The sequence below is a fragment of the Heteronotia binoei genome, chromosome 1 (assembly GCF_032191835.1).
Source record: "Heteronotia binoei isolate CCM8104 ecotype False Entrance Well chromosome 1, APGP_CSIRO_Hbin_v1, whole genome shotgun sequence".
Classification (NCBI taxonomy): Eukaryota; Metazoa; Chordata; class Lepidosauria; order Squamata; family Gekkonidae; genus Heteronotia; species Heteronotia binoei.
The window spans coordinates 162,840,819-162,861,842 of NC_083223.1; the positions used below are offsets into that span (position 1 = coordinate 162,840,819).

The window sequence follows — 21,024 nt, forward strand, 5'->3', positions numbered from 1 at the left end:
ATTTCTGGCATTGCAGTAAATTGGGATGTATTTAAACCATGTTTTGTTCTACAGACTCAGGTCTACTAGATTTATCTCACAAACCACAGGGGGTTCATTAAGTACAGTTAGCCTGCTGCTTGCCTCCTTTTCCACCTCCAACCTGGAATTGAGGAACACTTGAACACAGAACTGGACAAACTTCTGAAAAAAAAGAATAGAGTGGAAGAAATCTGTTCATTCATACATAGGCTTATTTCAATTTTTGACTTTTACGTATTCAAATTGGTGCCCTTTTGGGAGGTCTTGTTGCATCAGATGGCAGCTGTTCCCTTCCTGTATCATTTTTATTCACTAATATGGTTCTGCATGTTATCCTCATGAGAGGAGTCATAATATGGGAATAACATGCACAGGTATATAGCTGATAGGTAGTTTGCAGACTATTTGAGCAACTAAGACAGTGGTAGCAGTTTTTGCTTCCATAATATAATGCTGATGTCATAAGAACATAAGAGAAGCCATGTTGGATCAGGCCAATGGCCCATCCAGTCCAACACTCTGTGTCACACAGTGGCCAAAATTTTTTTATATACATACACACACACAAAAAAAAAATATACAAACACACACACACACGTATACACACACACATATATATACACACTGTGGCTAATAGCGACTGATGGACCTCTGCTCCATATTTTTATCTAACTCCTTGTTGAAGCTGGCTTTGCTTGTAGCTGCTACCACCTCCTGTGGCAGTGAATTCCACTTGTTAATCACCCTTTGGGTGAAGAAGTACCTCCTTTTATCCATTCTAACCCGACTGCTCAGCAATTTAATCGAATGCCCACGAGTTCTTGTATTGTGAGAAAGGGAGAAAAGTACTTCTTTCTCTATCTTCTCCATCCCATGCATAATCTTGTAAACCTCTATCATGTCACCCTGCAGTCGACGTTTCTCCAAGCTAAAGAGCCCCAAGCGTTTTAACCTTTCTTCATAGGGAAAGTGTTCCGAACCTTTAATAATTCTAGTTGCCCTTTTCTGCACTTTTTCCAATGCTATAATATCCTTTTTGAGGTGCGGTGACCAGAATTGCACACAGTATTCCAAATGAGACCGCACCATCGATTTATACAGGGGCATTATGATACTGGCTGATTTGTTTTCAATTTCCGTCTCTGCCAGTTCACACTCCATCAACTTGTATTTGTAGCTGGAATTCTTGGCCCCAATGTGCATTACTTTGCACTTGGCCACGTTGACGCCCACTCACCCAGCCTCAACAGATCCCTTTGGAGTGCTTCACAATCCTCTCTGGTTCTCACCACCCTGAACAATTTAGTGTCATCTGCAAACTTGGCCACTTCACTGCTTACTCTCAACTCCAAATCATTTATGAACAAGTTAAAGAGCATGGGACCCAGTACTGAGCCTTGCGGCACCCCACTGCTTACCGTCCTCCACAGTGAAGACTGCCCATTTATACTATCTCTCTGCTTCCCATTAATTAGCCAGTTTTTGATCCGCAAGAGGACCTATCCTTTTACTCCATGACTCTCGAGCTTTCTAAGGAGCCTTTGATGAGGAACTTTATCAAAAGCTTTCTGGAAGTCAAGGTAAACAATATCTATTGGGTCTCCTTTGTCCACATGTTGGTTCACCCCCTCAAAGAAATGTAACAGGTTAGTGAGGCAAGATCTTCCCTTACAGAACCCATGCTGAGACTTCCTCAATAACTCGTGTTCATCAATGTGCCTACTCATTCTGTCCTTGATAATGGTTTCTACCAACTTTCCCATATTGAAGTCAGACTGACTGGCCTGTAGTTTCCTGGATCTCCTCTGGAACCCTTTTTAAAGATGGGGTTGACATTTGCTACCTTCCAGTCCTCAGGAACGGAGGCAGATTTCAATGAAAGATTACATATTTTTGTCAGAAGATCCACAAGTTCAACTTTGAGTTCTTTCAGAATTCTTGGATGTATGCCATCTGGACCAGGTGACTTATTAGTTTTTAATTCGTCTATCAGTTGTAGGACCTCCTCTTTTGTCACCTCAATCTGACTAAGGTCTTTCAACACCCCTTCCAAAATAAGTGGTTCTGGAGCGGGCAAACACTTCTCATCTTCCACAGTGAAGACGGAGGCAAAAAATGCATTCAGCTTCTCAGCCATTTCCCTATCGTCCTTCAGTAATCTCCTTGGTCACCCAAGGGCCCCACTGCCTCCCTGGCTGGTTTCTTGCTTCTAATATATTTGAAGAAATTTTTATTGTTGGTCTTTATGTTTTTTGCAATATGCTCCTCGTAGTCCCTTTTTGCCTGCCTGATCACAGTCTTGCATTTGATTTGTCCTCATGAGAGGAGCTGCTGTCAGAATGGATTATATATTTGTATCCAGATATTGAATTCATTTCAGAATTCCATGCATACAAATGTATGTTAAATTATGTTCATATGTGTAAAATATATACAGAAGTATTGTGTAAACATAAGTATCTTCATTTTAATTGTCTTTATTTAAAACATTTGCATGCTCCCTTCCTCATCCAATTTGGGCACTCAAGTTGGTGAAACAAGAAAGAATAAAAACAGCAGTGCTTTTTTTTTGTAGAACAAGCCCAGCAGGAGCTCATTTGCATATTAGGCTATACCGCCTGGCCTTTGAGCACGTGGCCGCTGCATGGCAGGTCAGGCCAGCCAGACCCCTGGCCAACCCAGATGGAGCTCCGCACCTGTGGGCTCCAGCAGAAAAAAAGCCCTGAAAAACAGTAGGCACAGGGCTTTTTTTGAGCAGGAATGCACAGGCATGCAGTTCCAGCTGGCTTGGCATCAGGGGGTGTGACCTAATATGCAAATGATTCTTGCTAGCCTTTTCCTACAGAAAAACCCTATGTGAAACAATGGTGACATCAGGGGGTGTGGCCTAATATGCTGATGAATTCCTGTTGGCCATTTTCTACAAAAAAAGCTCCGAGTATGTATAAATATACCCAACAATTAAAAACATAGAGAAAGGAGGGTCAGTAAAGGTATGACAGATGAAACAGAAAAGTCTTCACCTGCTGGTGGAAGACAGTGATCAGGGGAGGTTAGACAATCTTCCTAGTGAGGGAATTTTATCATCCTGGTGACATGTTCGAGAAGGCCCTGATTTGGGTTGACACTTCTAAATTCAGATGGTGGGGGCTCTTGAAGTAGGGCCTCCAATGGTTATTGTAATGCTCCTGTAGTTTTGCGTGGAAGTAGATGGATCATCTTCGTGATCTCTGTGCTTCACACTCAAGGGATAGAGCACCTGCGCCGATCTCCGAATCGGTACCTAAAAAGCCCGGGATTTTTCGCACTTGGCACCAGCGAGCATGTGCAGGCGTCCCAGTACGCATTCTCGCCAGCGCGAGGATCCTGCCAGTTCCTTTTTGACCGCTGCGCTGAGAGGAACTCCTTTTGTGTCCCCGGTCGGTAAAGTAATCTTCGGATTATTTCTTCTTGTTGTATATAGCCCGTTTGTTGTTTGCTTAGTGTAGTTAGTTAGTTAGTTGTTAAGATAGTTAGTATTGTTTGGAAATAAAAATTGTTTGACTTTGCCCTTCGGGGCACTGTTTTTCCCCTGTTTTTCCCCTTCAGAGTTATTCCTGTGTGGGTTTTTTCTTGGCATCTATAGAAAGACGTTGGGGTTTTTTTAAGAGGTGCCGTTCCTGTCGAAAAAAGATTGCCCCTCCTGACAGCCACTCCCTCTGTCTCCTGTGTTTGGGCGAGGGACATCACATGGATTCTTGCCTGCACTGCCTGAGTTTTTCGAAACAGACGCGCAAGAATCGTGTGGCGAGACTTTCAGCCGCGTTGGTGGACTTGGCACTTCGTCCTCAGAAGATGGCATCGGGCCCGTCGGTATCGATGGGAGAAGCCGCGGGCGTTCCACAAAACGACCCTCTGAAAGGTCAGTGGACACCCCAGCTAAGAAGCGTTGGGATGACTCGGGGACCTGATCATCCTACTGAAGAAGGCGAAATCCAAGGAGAAGCGGAAGAAGAAGTGTCCCCTTCCCTGGGCACTTCGACATTGACACCAGCTGCTCCACCTAGAAAGATCTTGGCGTCCCCGCATCCTAGCCCTTTAGTGTCGAGAGGCAGTGCTTCACAGCAGTTGCGTCTGTCAGCATTGGAGTACTAGATCGACTTGACTCAACATTTCCACTCTTCCGGGTCGCGGCGTCGGAGTGAGAGCGGCTCTGTCTAGGAGGTAGAAGTGTCAGTACCGAAGGAGCCATTGACACCGCTGGATCAGGCGAGGGGACGTAGAGAGCTCGAGCCAACAACCGTAACTCGTCGTTTCCCACCGCTTCCACCATGGGATCAGTGCCAGTTGCCTTCTCCCTACGCCTATCCATACCCACTGTACCAATGGTACCCTCCTTGTGAATTCATTGATTGGGACCAACAGTCCGAGGCATCTCACCTGTCGGGAATTTCGCAGCACTCTCGGCGTCGTCCGTCGGCATCGGTGTCCATCCCACCTGAGAGACGTGGCGTGACGATGGAAGAGGTCCAGGCTCAGTCGTCGGTGTTGATTCGGTCACCTGTAAGAGCTTCCACGCTGGTGCTTTCCAAACACTCGATAAGGAGGGAGTCCTCATCGTCGGATTCTGAGGTTGGTACCGACGAGCTGGACAGGGCTTTGGAGTCTTCGCCAGTGTCGCATACAGCTGAGGATCTTCCCATTTCACCATCAGAGGATCTAAAGTCATATAGGGACCTGGTGAAGAGGATGGCACTCTCCCTCTCCCTCCCAGTGACACAACCGCAACCTGTCGTAGACGATACCGTATTCAACATCATGCAGCAGGATATGTCGACGGCGGTTGCCTTGCCTGTTACGAAGGTCATCCTACAGGCGGTGAAGGAACCCTGGGCGAAGCCAGCTTCTACACCTGTGTCATCCCAGAGATTGGACCACATGTACCGCATCCAAGAGGCTGGTGCCGAATTCCTTTTCATCCACTCGAAGCCAAACTTGGTGGTTGTATCCTCCTCATCGAAGGCTCACAAGACACACTGTTCCCCACCGGACAAGGAGGGAAAGAAGCTGGATAATATGGGAAGGAAGTTTTATTCAGCTGGAGAGTTGGGGGTTAAGCTATCTAACTATGCTGCATGCATGGCTAGATACCAATAATCAGTGTGGGAACAACTTGCACCCCTCCTGTCTTCCCTGAGTGAGGAGAAGAGGTCTGCTGCGAAGAAGCTGCAGAAGGAAGGCTTTGCTTTAGCCAAGCAGCAACTGGCTGCAGCAAAGCACATGGTAGATGTGTTAGCGAAGACAATCACATCGGCTATCTGCCTCCGCCGCCACTCCTGGCTTAGATCGATGGCTCTTCCGCAGGACACCAGGGCCTTTGTTGAAGATCTGCCCTTCGAGGGAGAAGGCCTCTTCAGCTCGACCATGGACAATGCTCTTCAGGAGATGGATAAGAGTATAAAAACATCAAGGAACCTGGGTGTCCCGGTTTCTTCTAGGGCCACTAAACCAAAACAGTGGCATAAACCCTGGTCCAAGAAGTCATATCAGAAATTCTCCCCAGAACAACAGTGGAGACCTCGCTCTGCCCAACCTGAGAGTAGGTCCCCATACAGGGGGAACAATAGAAACCGCTACGCTGCAGCTCAGACCACTGGCAAGTCTAAGGGTTCTCGCCGGCAAAGGCAGGGCCTTTGACTTTCTGGTAGCACATGTCTCCACCCCCACTTCTTCTACTATCCGCCTCTGCCCATTCCTTCAGGCCTGAGAGTCCATGTCTACGGACAGGTGGGCTCTTTCCATCATCGCGGAAGGCTACAAAATAGACTTTGCTCAGATTCCGAACCAATCTGTGGTAATCACCACACCCCTTCCCCACCTCTGCTGGTGGAGGTGAGCAACCCCCTACAGCAACATGCCATAGAACGGGTCCCGGTGGAGGCCAGAACAGGAGGCTTCTACTCTCGTTATTTCCTGGTTCCCAAACGGGATGGAGGTCTGAGACCAATCATGGGCCTTCGGAATCTGAACAAATTTATTCTGTACCAGAAGTTCAGAATGTCCACTCTGCAAACAATTCTGCCCCTCATCTACCAAGGGGACTGGATGGCAACGCTGGACCTCAAGGATGCCTACTTCCACGTCAGCATCCATCCTGTGTTCAGGCGTTTCCTTCGGTTTGCAGTGGGTTCCCAACACTTCAAGTTCAAAGCTCTTCCTTTCAGTCTGTCCACTGCACCTCGGGTGTTCACCAAGATGATGAGTGTTGTGGCTGCTCATCTCCGACTTTGAGGGATAGTCGTCTTTCCATATATCGACAATTGGCTTCTTCTGGCGGAGTTGAAAGAGAGTTTATCCAACCATATTGCCACCACTCTTTGTCTTCTTCACACCTTGTGTCTGCAGGTCAACATGGAAAAATCACATGTTACTCCATCACGGACAGTTCAGTTCATAGGGGCTTTGCTGAACATGAACCTTCACTGTGCCTTTCTGCCTCAGCAGAGAGCGATGGACATCATCAACCTTGTCAAGCTTTTACAGAGTCAGAAGTGAGGCATGGCTCAGCAGCTGCAGCAGATGCTGGGGCTGATGGCGGCGACTACAAGCGTACTACTATTTGCGAAGCTGAGGATGAGAGGCCTGCAACTGTGGTTTCTTCAACAGTTTTGACCCTTAAGAAACTCACCTCGGAAGAGGTTTGTAATTCCAACTGTGACACTCCCAACACTGCAGTGGTGGAAATCAAAGGACAACATTTGTCAGGGAGCTCCCTTCCAACTACCTGTGACAACAGTGACAATCACCACAGATGCGTCTTTGTGGGGATGGGGGGCCCACATGGACTCTCTGTGTGTGGGGGGCCCTTGGCCTTTGCAATTGACTCACTGTCAAATAAATTACCTGGAACTGCTGGCATTTCATTTTGCTCTTTGGTTTTTCCGCCCCATGGTGGCGGAGAAGTTTGTTGCCCTGTTAACAAATACTACTGCCCTGTGTTATATCAACAGGCAGGGCGGGACAGTTTCTTGATGGCTATGTGCACTGGTACTGGAACTGTGGTTGGAGTGCCTGGAGCACGACATATTTGTGGAGGCTGCACACCTCCCAGGGATGCTCAATCTGCAAGCAGACTCGTTGAGCAGGGATGCAGCTTCCCCACACGAGTGGGAGATACAGTGGCGCTTCCTTCAACCTGTGTTTCATCTCTGGGGATACCCTCAGGTGGATGTGTTCACCACAGCCAGAAACCGGAAGTGTCCTCTGTTTTGCTCCAGAGGGGGCACAGATCCAGAGTCGTTGGGAGACGGTCTGTTGTTCCCGTGGGAAGGTCGGTTCCTACATCTGTTCCCACCTCTGCCGCTGCTGACAAGAGTTGCCAACAAGATCACAAGAGAGAGACCATGTTGCATCCTGGTGACACCGTGGTGGCCTCGGCAGAACTGGTTCCCGATCTTGCTTCAACAGACGAGGGGAGTCTTCTACCAGATTCTGGCGGAACCGGACCTTCTGTCGGCTCAGGACGGTCATGTATTCCATCACAACGTGCTTCACCTGAAGCTGACAGCATGGTTCGTCGACCCTGTGAGTTCTCCAGCAGAGTCCAACATGTCTTCCTAAACAGCAGGAAGTTGTCTACCCATGATTCCTATGATAGGAAGTGGCGGAAGTTTCTTTGGTTTTTAGTTGATCCTGCAGTCTCACCCCAACGGTTGGGACTATCGTTGATTTTTGAATTTTTGTTATCTCTGGTGGATGCTGGCCTTGCTTTTTCTTCGGTTAAAGTTTATTTGGCAGCAATATCTGCGTTCCATGACCCAGTTGAGGGACATTCAGTTTTTGGGCACCTTCATTCTAAGAGATTTTTGAAGGGTTTGCTTAGGCTTCATCCTCCATTGAAATCACCCCCACAGTTGTGGGATTTGACTTTAGTGTTGGACAGGTTTACTCGGTGTCCCTTCAAGCCAATGGCCACATGTTCGTTACAGCTTCTTTCTTGGAAGACTGCTTTTTTGGTAGCCATCACATCAGAACGCTGTGCAGGGGAGCTCACGGCTATGCGTTGTGACTACCCATATCTAGTTTTTCAGGAGTCTGGAGTGTTGTTAGCTCCTGATATTTCTTTTCTCCCCAAGGTGGTTTCTCAGTTTCACCTTAAGTTAGAAGTTTGGTTGCCCGCGTTTTATCCTACACCTTCCTCGGATGAGGAACGTAGGTGGCATGCTCTAGATGTTAAGCATGCCTTATTGTTTTATTTAAGTCGCTCCAAGAGTTTTCGTAAGGACCAGCATCTTTTTGTTTCTTATGCTGCTCCTAAGTTGGGTTCCAGAATCTCGTCTCAGTGGCTTTCAAAGTGGCTCACTGAGACTATTAAACTGTGTTATTTGTTGGCAAAGAAGCCATTGCCTGGGCCCTTTCGTGGACACTCTACAAGAGCAATGGCGACGTCAGTGGCGTTCCTGAAAGGCATTTCCCTGATGGACGTTTGCAAGGCTGCCGCCTGGTCCTCTCTGCATGCTTTCATGAAGCACTACGCTCTGGATGTGCATACTCAGCAGAAGACACGTCTGGGAGCTGCAGTGCTACAAGCTGTCTCTTCTGGTTGACCATCTTCCCACCTCCAGGTATGTCTTGCTTGCTAATCTCCCATGAGTATGAAGAACAGAGACCACGAAGAAGATAGACAGGTTGCTTACCTGTAACTGTAGATCTCCGAGTGGTCATCTGTGCATTCACACTACCCGCCCTCTTTCTCCACTGCTGACAGTCTCCCTCCAGTAGGGGCTTCCAGCAGTCAGGAAGGAACTGGCGGGATCCTCACGCTGGCGCTGGCAAGCATGCATACTGGGACGCCTGCGCATGCCCGCTGGTGCCGAGTGTGAAAAAATCCCGGGCTTTTTAGGTACCGATTTGGGGATCGGCGCAGGCGCTCTATCCCGTGAGTGTGAATGCACAGATGACCACTCGAAGATCTACAGTTACAGGTAAGCAACCTGTCTTTCTTAAGGTATGCTGGTCACAGGCTTTAAAGGTCAAGACCAGCACATTGCATTGGGTCAAGAACCAGAATGAAAGTCTGTGCAGATCAAACAAGACTTGAGTGATATATTCCCTATGAACTACTTCTGGTAGCAATCACTGCAGCATTCTGCACCAAATGTAGTCTTTTGAGACTCATCAAGGCCAGCCCTATGTATGGCACTGTGTAGTAATCTTACCAGGACATGTACCACAGAGGCAAGCTCTTCACAGTTGGATCACTGGCAGAAACTGGTAGAAGGTATGTGTGTCCCCTTCTGCCACTTGTTTCTACAGTTGGACACCAAGGTCTAGTGGTATCAGTAGATTGCAAACCCTCTATTTTAGAGAGAATGCAACTCAATCCAGAACAAAAGACACTTTTGAATCCCAGTCCAGTCCTTCTGGCCAGCAGTAGTACCTCCATCTTGTCAGGATTCAGCTTCAGTTTATTGGACCTCATCCATCCTTAAACAGCTTCCAGGCATCTGCTCAAGATCTCCTCCCTTGGAACTTCTGGAAGTGTGAGATAGAGCTGAGTGCCATCTGCATATTTGTGATGATCTAGCCAAAATCTCAGCAGTGACTAAGCAGCGGTCCCCAGCACCTCCTTCTGAAACCTACCCTCCAAGTACCTTCACTGTAAAATAGTGCCTCCTAGTCCTAAATGGTGTCTATGAATGGTAACAGTTTGTTTGGAGAGGACCCAGACAATCTGCTGCCTTTCATGGCTGTCATTTGCTTCTAAATTCAAGGATATCTCAGGTGTGTATGAAGTGGAAAATTCTGTACCCCTTTGCAGACTGAACTGTATGTATATTTGTTGTTTGATAGGAAAGATTTATCAGTTTTGTTATCTTCTGTGCTGCATGTCTACATGTAGTGTTCATCTGGCAGCAATGAAAGACACAAGTAAATATATCTTATCTACTGCACTTTCATAGGAACAGGTTGTTGGGGGGGGGGGGGTTAATGATAGCTGCTTTGCTGTGTTTTTATTCCAAAGCATCATGTATATCAGGAGTTTTAGTTCAATCAATATATGACTTTTCACTTTTTTTCCTGATAGAGATAAACGCCATGTTCAAATTCTGTCAAGAATCACAGTAGCCAGTGTGGTGCACATTTATAAAATGTTTCAGGTATAGTGGAGACATTGCACATTAACTGAAGTTGTCAGCATCAAGGTAGAGCCTGGAGATCTCCCAGAATTACAATTGATCTCCAGAATGCATTGCAGAGATCAGTTTTCCTGGAGGAAATGGCAACTTTAACAGGTAGATTGCAGACTTCCCCTCCCCAAGTCCCACCCACCCAAGACTGCACCCTCAAATCTCCAGGAATCTCACAAACCCAAAGTTGGCAACCCTAAAAATTGTTGCAAGAGTCTGATTTTTTTTGTGTGTGCATTTGAAGAGATTTTTTTTTGCTAGAAAAATGTAGAAAGCTTTGCCTCACAATTGTATTCCTGTGATAAACAACAGACCTCTAGTTTGCAAAGTAGATCTAACTCACAATATGAACATGAAAGAGCCAGGTCTATGTTTCTGATTGCTATCAGCCTGCTGCACCAGTCATGTATAAAATAGGTCTTTGGACAGAGAGAAAATTCACCCTGTTGTTGCTAATAAAATATTTGCCATTTGGTTTTGTTTGACAGTTTTTTGGAGACCACAGCATATTTCTGCATGAAACCAAAAATGGGAGAAAAAGAGGTGTCCTTAAATGCTTTCTTCAGTATTTGGCATGAATTCAGTTCTGATTTTAAAGAGTTCTGGAAGAAGGAAAATAAACTTATTTTGCAAGAAAGGTGAGTATCTACTTTATGATAGCATTTAAAGGTTTTAGATAATGTTATTGTAAGTAGTACAAGGCTACACAATATCCATCCTGTATCAAAATTTGTAACAGTATTACTGCTTATTGTTCAAACACTTGATAATTCCAGACTATAATTCTTAACTTCTTGCACATAAAGGACTGGCTATAAAGTTATTACAGAGAACTAATTCAGAATTAGGAATTTTATTGTATATTTTTATCTTCCTTTGTTTACCTAAATTATAGTTTTCTATAGCTTTCTGTCAGCTGCTTAGAGTCCCCAGTGGGAAAAAAGTGGAGTATAAATCACTATATAAAAATAAAGTATCCTGTTGCTTACAGTTTTTTCCCTTCTTGTTCCAAACTGTTAACTTCTCACATCTTTAGTCTTTCTGACCTTGATCTTGTCATTTTTCTTGTGACTTCTTGCAAATTATACTGTAACTTTCCTACTTGATGTAATGAGGAGCACTTACCCTAGCAGGTATTTAAGTTTCCAGGCCCAATATGTAGTACTGAATTCACCCTGCAACCTTCTATGGCAGAGTTGGGATTTGAACCTGGGTTTCACAGATACTAATCCAACACTCTAACCACTGCCCCACACTGGCTCTTTGTGGGGAAAATGCCATGATCACTTAATGCCCCAAATCTTGCAGGGGTTAGAGCAGGGGTGTCAAACATGCAGCCCGGGGGTCAAATCAGGCCCCCAGAGAGTTCCTATCAGGCCCCCAAGCAACTGGCTGTCATCTGCTTCCTTCTCCCTCTCTCTTGCTCCCTTCTGTATCACAGCTTGTTTTGCAAGGCTTGCTCAATCGCACAAGAGCTACAGAGCAAAACTTCTATTTTCTCCATTGGCTGAGGCTCCTTCCTTGGGGAGGAAGGGGAGGAGAGAGAGCTTGCTTTGCCAGGTTCTCTCAATCACACAGCAGAGCTACTGAGCCAAGCCTCTCTTCCTTCTGTTGGCTGAGGCTCCTCCCCCTCCTGGTCCCCTGGGGAAGAAAGGAAAGAGCCAGAGCTTCCTTTGCCCAGTTCCTTGGATCCCATGGGAAAAATACAAAAGAAAGCACCTTTAAGACCAACGAGTGCTCATGTTTTAAACATCTCTTAAGTTTTTAAAAAATCTTTAATTGTGTTTATCTCTATCCTTTATAAAGTTTATATCTCTGCTGCCTTCTTTTAAATAGGTACACCCATGGCCAGGCCCGACATGGCCAAGCCCAACATAAATGAGACCTTGTCAGATCTGGCCCTCATAACAAATGAGTTCAAAATCCCTAGCTTAGAGTGTTGGACTAGTATCTGCAAGACCCAGGTTCAAATCCCAACTCTGCCATAAAAGGTTGCTGGGCAAGACATATACTGTCATGAGATCTGATGAGGGGGACTCTTGGGAGAGGCTTTTCTAACCAGTGCCAATAAATTTGGGGAGGAGTAGTCACATGGGCTGAGGTGTCCTTGAAAATAAGCAAGTGTCACACTACAGAGTACTCTCATCAGATCTCAGAAGCCAGGCAGAGTCAACTTTGGCAAGTACTTGGATGGGAGACCTCCTTGATATACCAGCAGTCGGGAGACAGAGGCAGGCTTTATTCATCCACCTCTCTGAATATCCTCCAGGCCCCAGTAGGGGTCAGTCACTAAAAGTCGCCATGGCTTCTAGGTATAGACACACAGGGTGCATTCACACACACTAAAAAAATCACTTTGCAACTGAATTTTTACTGTGTAGGAACAACAAAATCCACTTGCAAACACACTGTGTGAAAGCACTTGCTATGTGAAAGTGTCTACATACACACATATATAAAATACAAAAAAACCTATTTGGGGCAATTTTCTACCACGGAGATTTTATTGATTTTTTGTTTTAATTATATATTGTTATAATTATATATTATTATATATTGTTGGCACAGAGTGGTAAGCTGCAGTACTGCAGTCCAAGCTCTGCTTACCACCTGAGTTCGATCCTGGTGGAAGCTGGGTTTCAGGTAGCCAGTTCAAGGTTGACTCAGCCTTCCATCCTTCCAAGGTCAGTAAAATGAGTACCCAGCTTGCTGGGGGGAAGTGTAGATGACTGGGGAAGGCAATGGCAAACCACCCCATAAAAAGTCTCCCATGAAAACGTGATGTGATGTCACCTCAGAGTTGGAAACGACTGATGCTTGTACAGGAGACTATCTTTACCTTTATGTTTTATGAGCCCTCTTGGGATTTACATATTTCATAGTGACTGGTAGCCCCTCAGTCTTCCTTCCCTTCTGATTCCATCCCCCCTGAAGATAAAACCTCCAGAAGTGGCTAAGAGTTTTGGAGCAGGAATAGAGAGAACTAAGTTTAAAACTCCCCTGAACCATAAAGTTCTTTGGGTGACCTTGGAGTATTCTCTCAAAGTCAGAGCTTTTTTAAAAAAAATGGGAGGGAGTGGTTCTATATATATCACCTTGAGTTACTTGGAAAGGCAAGATAGAAATCTGATAAGACTTTATAGGTACAGTGTTCTGTGCTGAATTTGTGCTTATTTTCACTCTCAAGGCATCATTAAATCATAATGACTGAATTGCCATCTTCAGAGTGATCTCTTATCTTTTGTAGAATCTGTTGGTGGCATAATTTTTATATCCTACCGACAGGTTGTTCATCTTCAAGGACTTTCTACTGTACCCTTCTTTTCCTGGTCAGTCCCCCAGTTTGCAGCCACTATTGACAAAAGTGGAAGGACGTTTGTATGTTTGATAAAGTGTATGCTTATTTAATTCTTTATTGTAAGTGTATGATTTATAATATATGTAACCCACCTTTCTCACTGAGACAGAGGTGTAAGGGAAGGGGACGGAGACAATATGGTGCTCGGCCCCCTTCCAGTCTACTTCCCATCCCAATGGTGACAGGTAGTGGGGCCAAGAGGAATAGCCCGTCTCCGTCATTGGTGTTATGCAACGCCAGGTCCGTACATAATAAGACCATGACCCTTAGGGAGTTCCTGCTTCGGCAGGATGTGGACCTGGCCTGCGTGACCGAGACCTGGGTGCGAGATGGGGAGACAGTGGCTCTCTCCCAGATGACCCCCCCAGGTTACTCAGTCTTTCACCAATCGCGGAATAGCGGGTGGGGGGGAGGAGTGGCATTATTCATACGGGAGGGTTACTCCTTCTGGGCTCTCCCGGGCCCAAGGATCGATGGTATTGAATGTGCCAGTCTGGCGTGGGATGTCGGAGAGGGGTTGGCAATCTGGCTGGTGTACCGTCCGCCTAACGCACCGGCCAGCGCCTTATCATCCCTGATGGAGGCGGTGGCGGGCTGGGCGTTGGAGTACCCAGGGCTTATGGTCCTGGGTGATTTCAACGTCCATGCCGACGACGCGGCCTCCACTCAGGCGATGGACCTAGTGTCTTCCATGGCGACACTGGGACTCTCTCAATTTGTTACGACACCCACGCACCAGGCCGGGCACATGTTAGACCTGATCTTTGCATCCGGGATTTCGGTGAATGATATCGCGGCAGAAGCGACCAGCACATGGTCGGATCACCTAGCCCTCAAGGCCCGTGTGGAGATGCCACCCCAACCCTGTATGGGCGGAGAGCCTATTTTGGCTCGCCCCCGGAGCCTGATGGACCCGGAACGGTTCTAAATGGCACTGGGGGATCCCTGGCCCCCTGGCAATTCCCTCGATGACCTGGTGGAGGCCTGGCAAGGTCGGCTAACCAGGGCTATCGACGAGATCGCACCTCGATGTCCCCTGCGCCCCCGCAGGGGACGTCGAGGCAAACTAGCTACCTTGGAGCTAGTTTGGACGTCGAGGCTCCAAGCTACCTTGGAGCTATGTCAGCTGAAACAGGGGCTCAGACGACTAGAGAGGCAGTGGCGGCATACTCGGGACGAAGCGACGAGAACATCTTATAGAACGTTTATGAAGTCTTATGAGATGGCAGTCAAGGCTGCAAAGAAAGACTACTTTGCAGCCAAGATTGCATCTGCAAATTCGCGCCCGGCACAATTATTTAGAATAATTGGAGCTTACCACATTGCCCCAAGGCAAACCAAATGTTAGGGAATTAGAGATAGGCTGCGAGGCTTTTGCGAAACATTTTGCAGATAAAATCACGTCGCTCCGCCAAGACCTGCCTATCACATTGGATGCAGTACGGGAACTTGAGGCTCCGCGCCTGTCTTCTAGTTTGGAGTTGGGTCGATTCAACCCACTCAGCCTGGAGGAAGTCGACGGAATTCTCTCTGTTGCACGCCCAACAACTTGCGATTTGGACCCTTGCCCCTCCTGGCTGATTAAATCTTGCCAGAGGGAGCTCAGATGTCCTTTACGGGACATAATAAATAGATCCCTCTTGGAGGGGCGTTTTCCATCACCTCTGAAAGAGGCTTTGGTCCGCCCCCTCCTGAAAAAATGTACAGCAGACCCGGCCAAATTGGCAAATTACCGACCGGTCTCTAATTTACCGTTTTTAGGTAAAATTATTGAGAGGGCAGTGGCGTTGCAACTACAGGGCTTTCTGGATGATGCTTCCATCCTAGACCCTTGCCAGTGCGGCTTTCGCCCGGGCCACGGGACGGAGACAGTGCTGGTCGCCTTGGCAGATGACCTCCAGTGGCAACTGGATTGCGGTGATGTTGTTAGACCTGTCGGCGGCATTCGACATGGTCGACCATCAGCTACTGACCCACCGCCTCGCCGACATAGGGGTTAAGGGGCTGGCCTTGCAATGGCTTTCCTCCTTCCTCAAATGTCGGGGACAAAGGGTGGCAATCGGGGGTGAGCTCTCCCGGAGGCGCACACTAGATTGTGGGGTGCCTAAGGGAGCAGTTCTTTCTCCGATGTTATTCAACATCTATATGCGCCCCCTTGCCCAGATTGCCCAGAGTTTTGGACTGGGCTGTCATCAATATGCGGATGACACCCAGCTCTATCTGCTAATGGATGGCCGGCCTGACTGCGTCCCAGTGAATTTAGACCGGGCATTGCAGGCTGTGGCAACCTGGCTTAGGCTGAGAGGGCTAAAGCTGAACCCGACGAAGACAGAGGTCCTTTGCGTGGGTCACGGCGCTCTGGGGAAGGAAATACCTCTCCCGGTTTTTGATGGTGCGCCGCTGAAAGCGGCGGGTCGGGTCAAGAGCCTGGGAGTTCTACTGGAGCCTTCACTATCAATGGAGGGCCAGGTAGCGGCCACTGCCAAGTCGGCGTTTTTTCATCTGAAGCAGGCAAGGCAGTTGGCTCCTTTCCTAGAGCGCAGGGACCTGGCAACAGTGATCCATGCGACAGTCACCTCAAGATTGGACTACTGCAATGCCCTCTACATGGGGCTGCCTTTGTGCCAAACCTGGAAGCTGCAGCTAGTGCAGAACACAGCGGCCAGGCTGTTACTGGGACTCCCGAAATGGGAGCATATACAGCCGGGGCTGCGTGAACTGCACTGGCTGCCAGTTACATACCGGGTTCGCTACAAAGTGCTGGTTATCACCTTTAAAGCCCTATATGGTCGAGGACCTGCCTACCTGAGGGACCGTCTCTCCCCATATGAGCCCCAAAGAGCACTGAGGTCAGCAGGGAAGAACAAGCTGACTATCCCTGGGCCAAAGGAGGTAAAACTACAGAGCACCCACGCACAGGCCTTCTCTGTTACAGCTCCGTGCCTCTGGAACCAGCTCCCGGAGGAGGTGCGAGCTCTGCGGAATCTGGACCAATTCCGCAGGGCCTGTAAGACCATTCTTTTTAGGCAGGCCTTCGTAGACGGCTGACAAAAAGATGGCTGTTCAATCCACCAAATTGATTCTATTTAGTGACCTCTGCCACTATATAAATGAACAGAATAGCGCCAAGAACAAGAACATCACCGCTGCTGTTAAATTATGGAATGGTTAGACAATTGGAATGGTTTTAGATATTGTTGTTTTAAATTATTGTATAATTTAAATGCTATTTTAAACTTAGTGTATATTGTATAATTTTATTGAACCTGTTGTTAGCCGCCCTGAGCCTGCCTAGGTGGGGAGGGCGGGATATAAATAAAAAATATTATTATTATTATTATTATTATTATTATTATTATTATTATTATTATTATTATTATTATTATTATTATTATTATTATTATTATTATACAATGTAAGTCAGTGTGATCAACAGGATGGGGCAATCAATAGACAAGGGGTGGCCAAACTGTGGCTTGAGAGCTACATGTGGCTCTTTCACTCATATTGTGTGGCTCTTGAAGCCCCCACCCTCCCACTGGCTGGCTTGGAGAAGGTGTTTGCCTCTTTAAATCACTTCTCCAAGCTAGCTGACAGCTGGAACACTTGAAATACACTTAAAGTTAAAGTTGCTTTGTTTCCACTTCTCCTTCCCCATCTATTTTCCTTCCTTCTTTCCCTGGATGAGTGGAGCTGTTGTTGTAGAGCATAGAAAGAGAAGTGGTCCTGCAGATATGAGGGACCAAGGCCATGAAGAGCTTTGTATGTGATAGCCAATAATTTGAATTGACCCTGTTTAACTGATGGGCAGCCAGTGGAGTGACTGTAGAATGGGAGTAAAATGCATGCTTCTCCTAGCTTCTGAGCTGCAGCATTTTTCACCAGCTGGAGTCTCTGAGTTGAGAGGGGAGACCTATGAAGAATGTATTACAGTAGACAAGTCTTGGTGTTGCCATAATGGGGATCCAGGTGGCCAGACTGGCTTACCATGCTAAACAGGGTTCGACGAGTTCATCTCCAACATCAATGCTGGATTCAGTATAACCCCTAGTCTCACCTGTCAGTAAGAGATCAGCTAATCGCCATCAACAGTAGAAAACATAATGTCTTTCAAGATCTTCATCCTCTCAACCAGCATTACTTCTGTCCTGTCAAGGTTTATGCATCAGTTTCTCTAGTACTGACTGCTTTGCTAAAACCTTAGCTGAAGTTATCATCCCATTGCAGTAATGCATTACGCACTGTTCAGTTGTATAAGCAGACTGCAATGCAACTGTGCTATTAAACTTTTAAAGACTGCTGTTCTCCCATTATCCTTGTGCACACCAGTAATTTCTGAAAGTTTAGTGCCTAACTAGTTCTAGGGAGTTTTGAAATGCTTTTTAAGTAGTCAAGACCAGCTAACATAGAATATACTCTAGATCTTCATATTTGTGTGAATGCTTTGGGTCTTGTGGCCAGGCTTTCTGTAGACAGGAGGGAAGAATGTTTATTTTATGTATTAAGCACCATCAAGGTGTGTGACTCTGGAGATAGCATGAGAAGACAGATCTCTTCCCTAAAAGAACTTCGAATCTAAAGTTAGAGAGCAAAGGTTAGTGGAGAAGATAAACTGGGGAAGAATTTGCTTATTCCAATTTTGCTTTTCCTACTGGTTAGCCCTGTGTGGTTATTTTGCTACCAAAGACAACAGCCGCTTTTTGTTATTTCTGGGCAGTTCTGGGTTTGGTGAGGCATAGAAGAAAGCTAAGCTCTTAGCTCAGCTGCAGTATTGCAGTATTGCATCAGCACCAGTCACTCATGGACAGCACTCCAAGTGACTTGCAGCTGCTGTCATCACAAAATTTCTCAGCTCATGGATATCCTCAGCAATGAGAATGGCTGTGGATGAGGTTAGAGCATTAGTTCCCAAAGTGGGTGGTGCTGCCCCAGGGGCAGTGGGATTATCCAGGGGGCACTAAGAGGCAAGGGGACAGCAGGAGAGCACTGGGGGTGGACCCTTTGACTGTTCTTTTATTTAGGGTTGACCAGGCTACAGCACCATGCTGGCAAATGGCACTTCAAGTTTCTGCCTCTACAGAGTGCTGAAATCTGGTGGAAGTTATTCAGATTTTAAGTAAATATGCCACCAGTACATCAGCATTTTGAAAAACTAGTCAGACCAGCATTTTAAGAAACCGTTGTCACTGTGTGTATTTTTGTCTGTCATTTTTCAGGTTTTTCCTGTCCATAACATAATAGTATTGAAATAGCATCTATTTCCCTGCATTCTCAGTTACTGAACCTGTTGATTATGAAGTACGGTTTTTAGCTATGTAAGTGTTATTTTTGTCTCAGCAACTCAATATTAATATTTCAAGATTATATAAGACTTTAAGCTTTCTCAATCATTATTTCCAAAAAAATTAAAGAAAAAATTGGGTGGATATAAAAATTGATAGAAAAATTAAACTAAAAAGTTTAAATTGTATTTTCAGTAAATGTGCAATTATGAATTTTATTGTTATTATCTTCCTTTCTGTGTCGTGCAAACCCTTTTATGGGATAGGGGGCACTAGGGGTGAGTTTATAACCTAGAAATATTAATATTGAGTTGCTGAGACAAAAGTAACATTTTTACATATCTAAAAGGCATACTTCATAATCAACAGGTTCAGTAACCGAGAATGCAGGGAACTAGATGCTATACTCAATACTATTATGTTATGGACAGGAAAAACATGAACAATGACCGACAAAAATGGAGAAAATATAGACTTTGTTCTTTAGCTCTTGTGCAATTGAGTAAGCCTGGCAAAGCAGAAGGAAGCAGACAACAGCCAGTTGCTCGGGGGCCTGATAGGAGCCCTCCAGGGGCCTATTCAGCCCCAAGGCTACATGTTTGACACCCCTTCTCTAAGGCATTCCATCATGCCATTCTGGGAAAGTGTGGTTGCCACATACTGCTGTGGAATTATTGACCTGGGAGAACTTGATGCAGTGTCCCCTGAGAACAAACCTTTATCTCTCCAAGTTATTGTGAAATTCAGTCAGCTTCTGTCTCCTAGTTATAGGACTCTCCTTTTTTAAATGACAAAATGTGGTACCCTTTGTAGAGTGTTGATGACAGAAGTCATATTGGTACTATGGAGCACAGAAAATTAAGAACATAAAAAAGAATCTTCCAATACTAGCCACAAAAATTAGGATTTTTCATGTCATTAAGAGAATGTTGGATATCCAGAAAACACCTAATTATACCAGTGGTTGGGCATCAATGAGGTCTGTGTATTTAAAAAGGAGATGGGGTGAGCAACTACCAAGTGTGGCTGAAGTCCTGCCATAACAGGGATTTGATCCAACAAGGGAACTCTAATAAACTCATCATTATGTTAATATTTCCTTATGAATGGTTTTAGTGTTATCACAGTTCCTTTTGGTTTGCCCTGCTAGCACAAAGCAAACAATTAACCATGTTAGTTTTTAACCAGGTCCATGCCTTTGAGAAGCTGATAGATTTTACTTTGTTGCAACAATGCTATGACAACATGCCCCTTGCTTCTTGACTCTAATTAGCTCTTCCTGGCACCTAGCCCCTTCCCCCCCCCCCCCATATGTAATGCTTGAGGAAATCTGTTTCAGTATATCTGAGAAAGTATGCATTTACACATTTTAAATCCCTCAATTCTTACTTAAACCCAGAACTGAACTTTGTTTTTCCTGGAGGTGTGACTGGACCAAAACTTAGTTCTTACATCTGTTTGTTAACTCTTGTATTTGTATGCTAATTTGCTACAATTCACAGATCTTAACTGCTTTAATCCAATCCCTGCTGTACATTACCCAGTTATTTATGCATCGTGAGTCTAACAAGCCCTTCCTGGAAACTAAACCCTGCAACCTCCACCTATACGTAAGGCTTGAAGAAAACTGATTCAATGTATCTGAGGAAGTGTGCCTGCACACAAAAGCTTATACCCAAAATTAAACTTCGTTGGTCTTAAAGGTGCCACTGGACTCAGAATTTGTTGTTCAACATCTCCCCATGTTCAAGGAGAATCTCAAGCAAGTTTTTAACAGCTGCCTACATCTTCCCCCTGACATCAGCATGTCTAAATGTTGCACCTGCTAAGTCTATATTTTAACTTGCTCTGACACCTTTGACCCTTCTTTTTATTCCAGAATTTTATTTTGAATGTAAAGAAAAATAACAAGCCAATGTGGTATGTGCTGAATCTCTGAGTAACCAGATATTGTTTTCTGAACAATGGGTTACATTCCAGTCATTCATAATATATGAGGATATCGAAGGATTTACTTAGCTCAGCATTGACAGCTATGGAGTGTGACTGCACTCTGTTCTTTTACTGACCATTATTATTCTTCACTTAGAAGGTCTTTGCCTAAGTTTGAGCAACTTCACCTTCCAGCCTGATGGCAGGAATCTTAATTGCTCATTCCAAGGTTTTCTAACTCCATCGTCTCCTCCCATTTCTC

General features: G+C 45.7%; 1 protein-coding gene across 1 annotated transcript in view; it reads left to right on the forward strand.

Annotated features, from left to right (window-relative positions):
• Positions 1–21,024, forward strand: part of FMN2 (formin 2) — a 439,054-nt gene that overhangs the window by 396,335 nt on the left and 21,695 nt on the right. Inside the window, exon 17 of the mRNA XM_060243494.1 lies at positions 10,679–10,828. Within this exon, the coding sequence (XP_060099477.1) occupies positions 10,679–10,828 (150 nt within the window). The remainder of the gene's footprint in view (positions 1–10,678; positions 10,829–21,024) is intronic.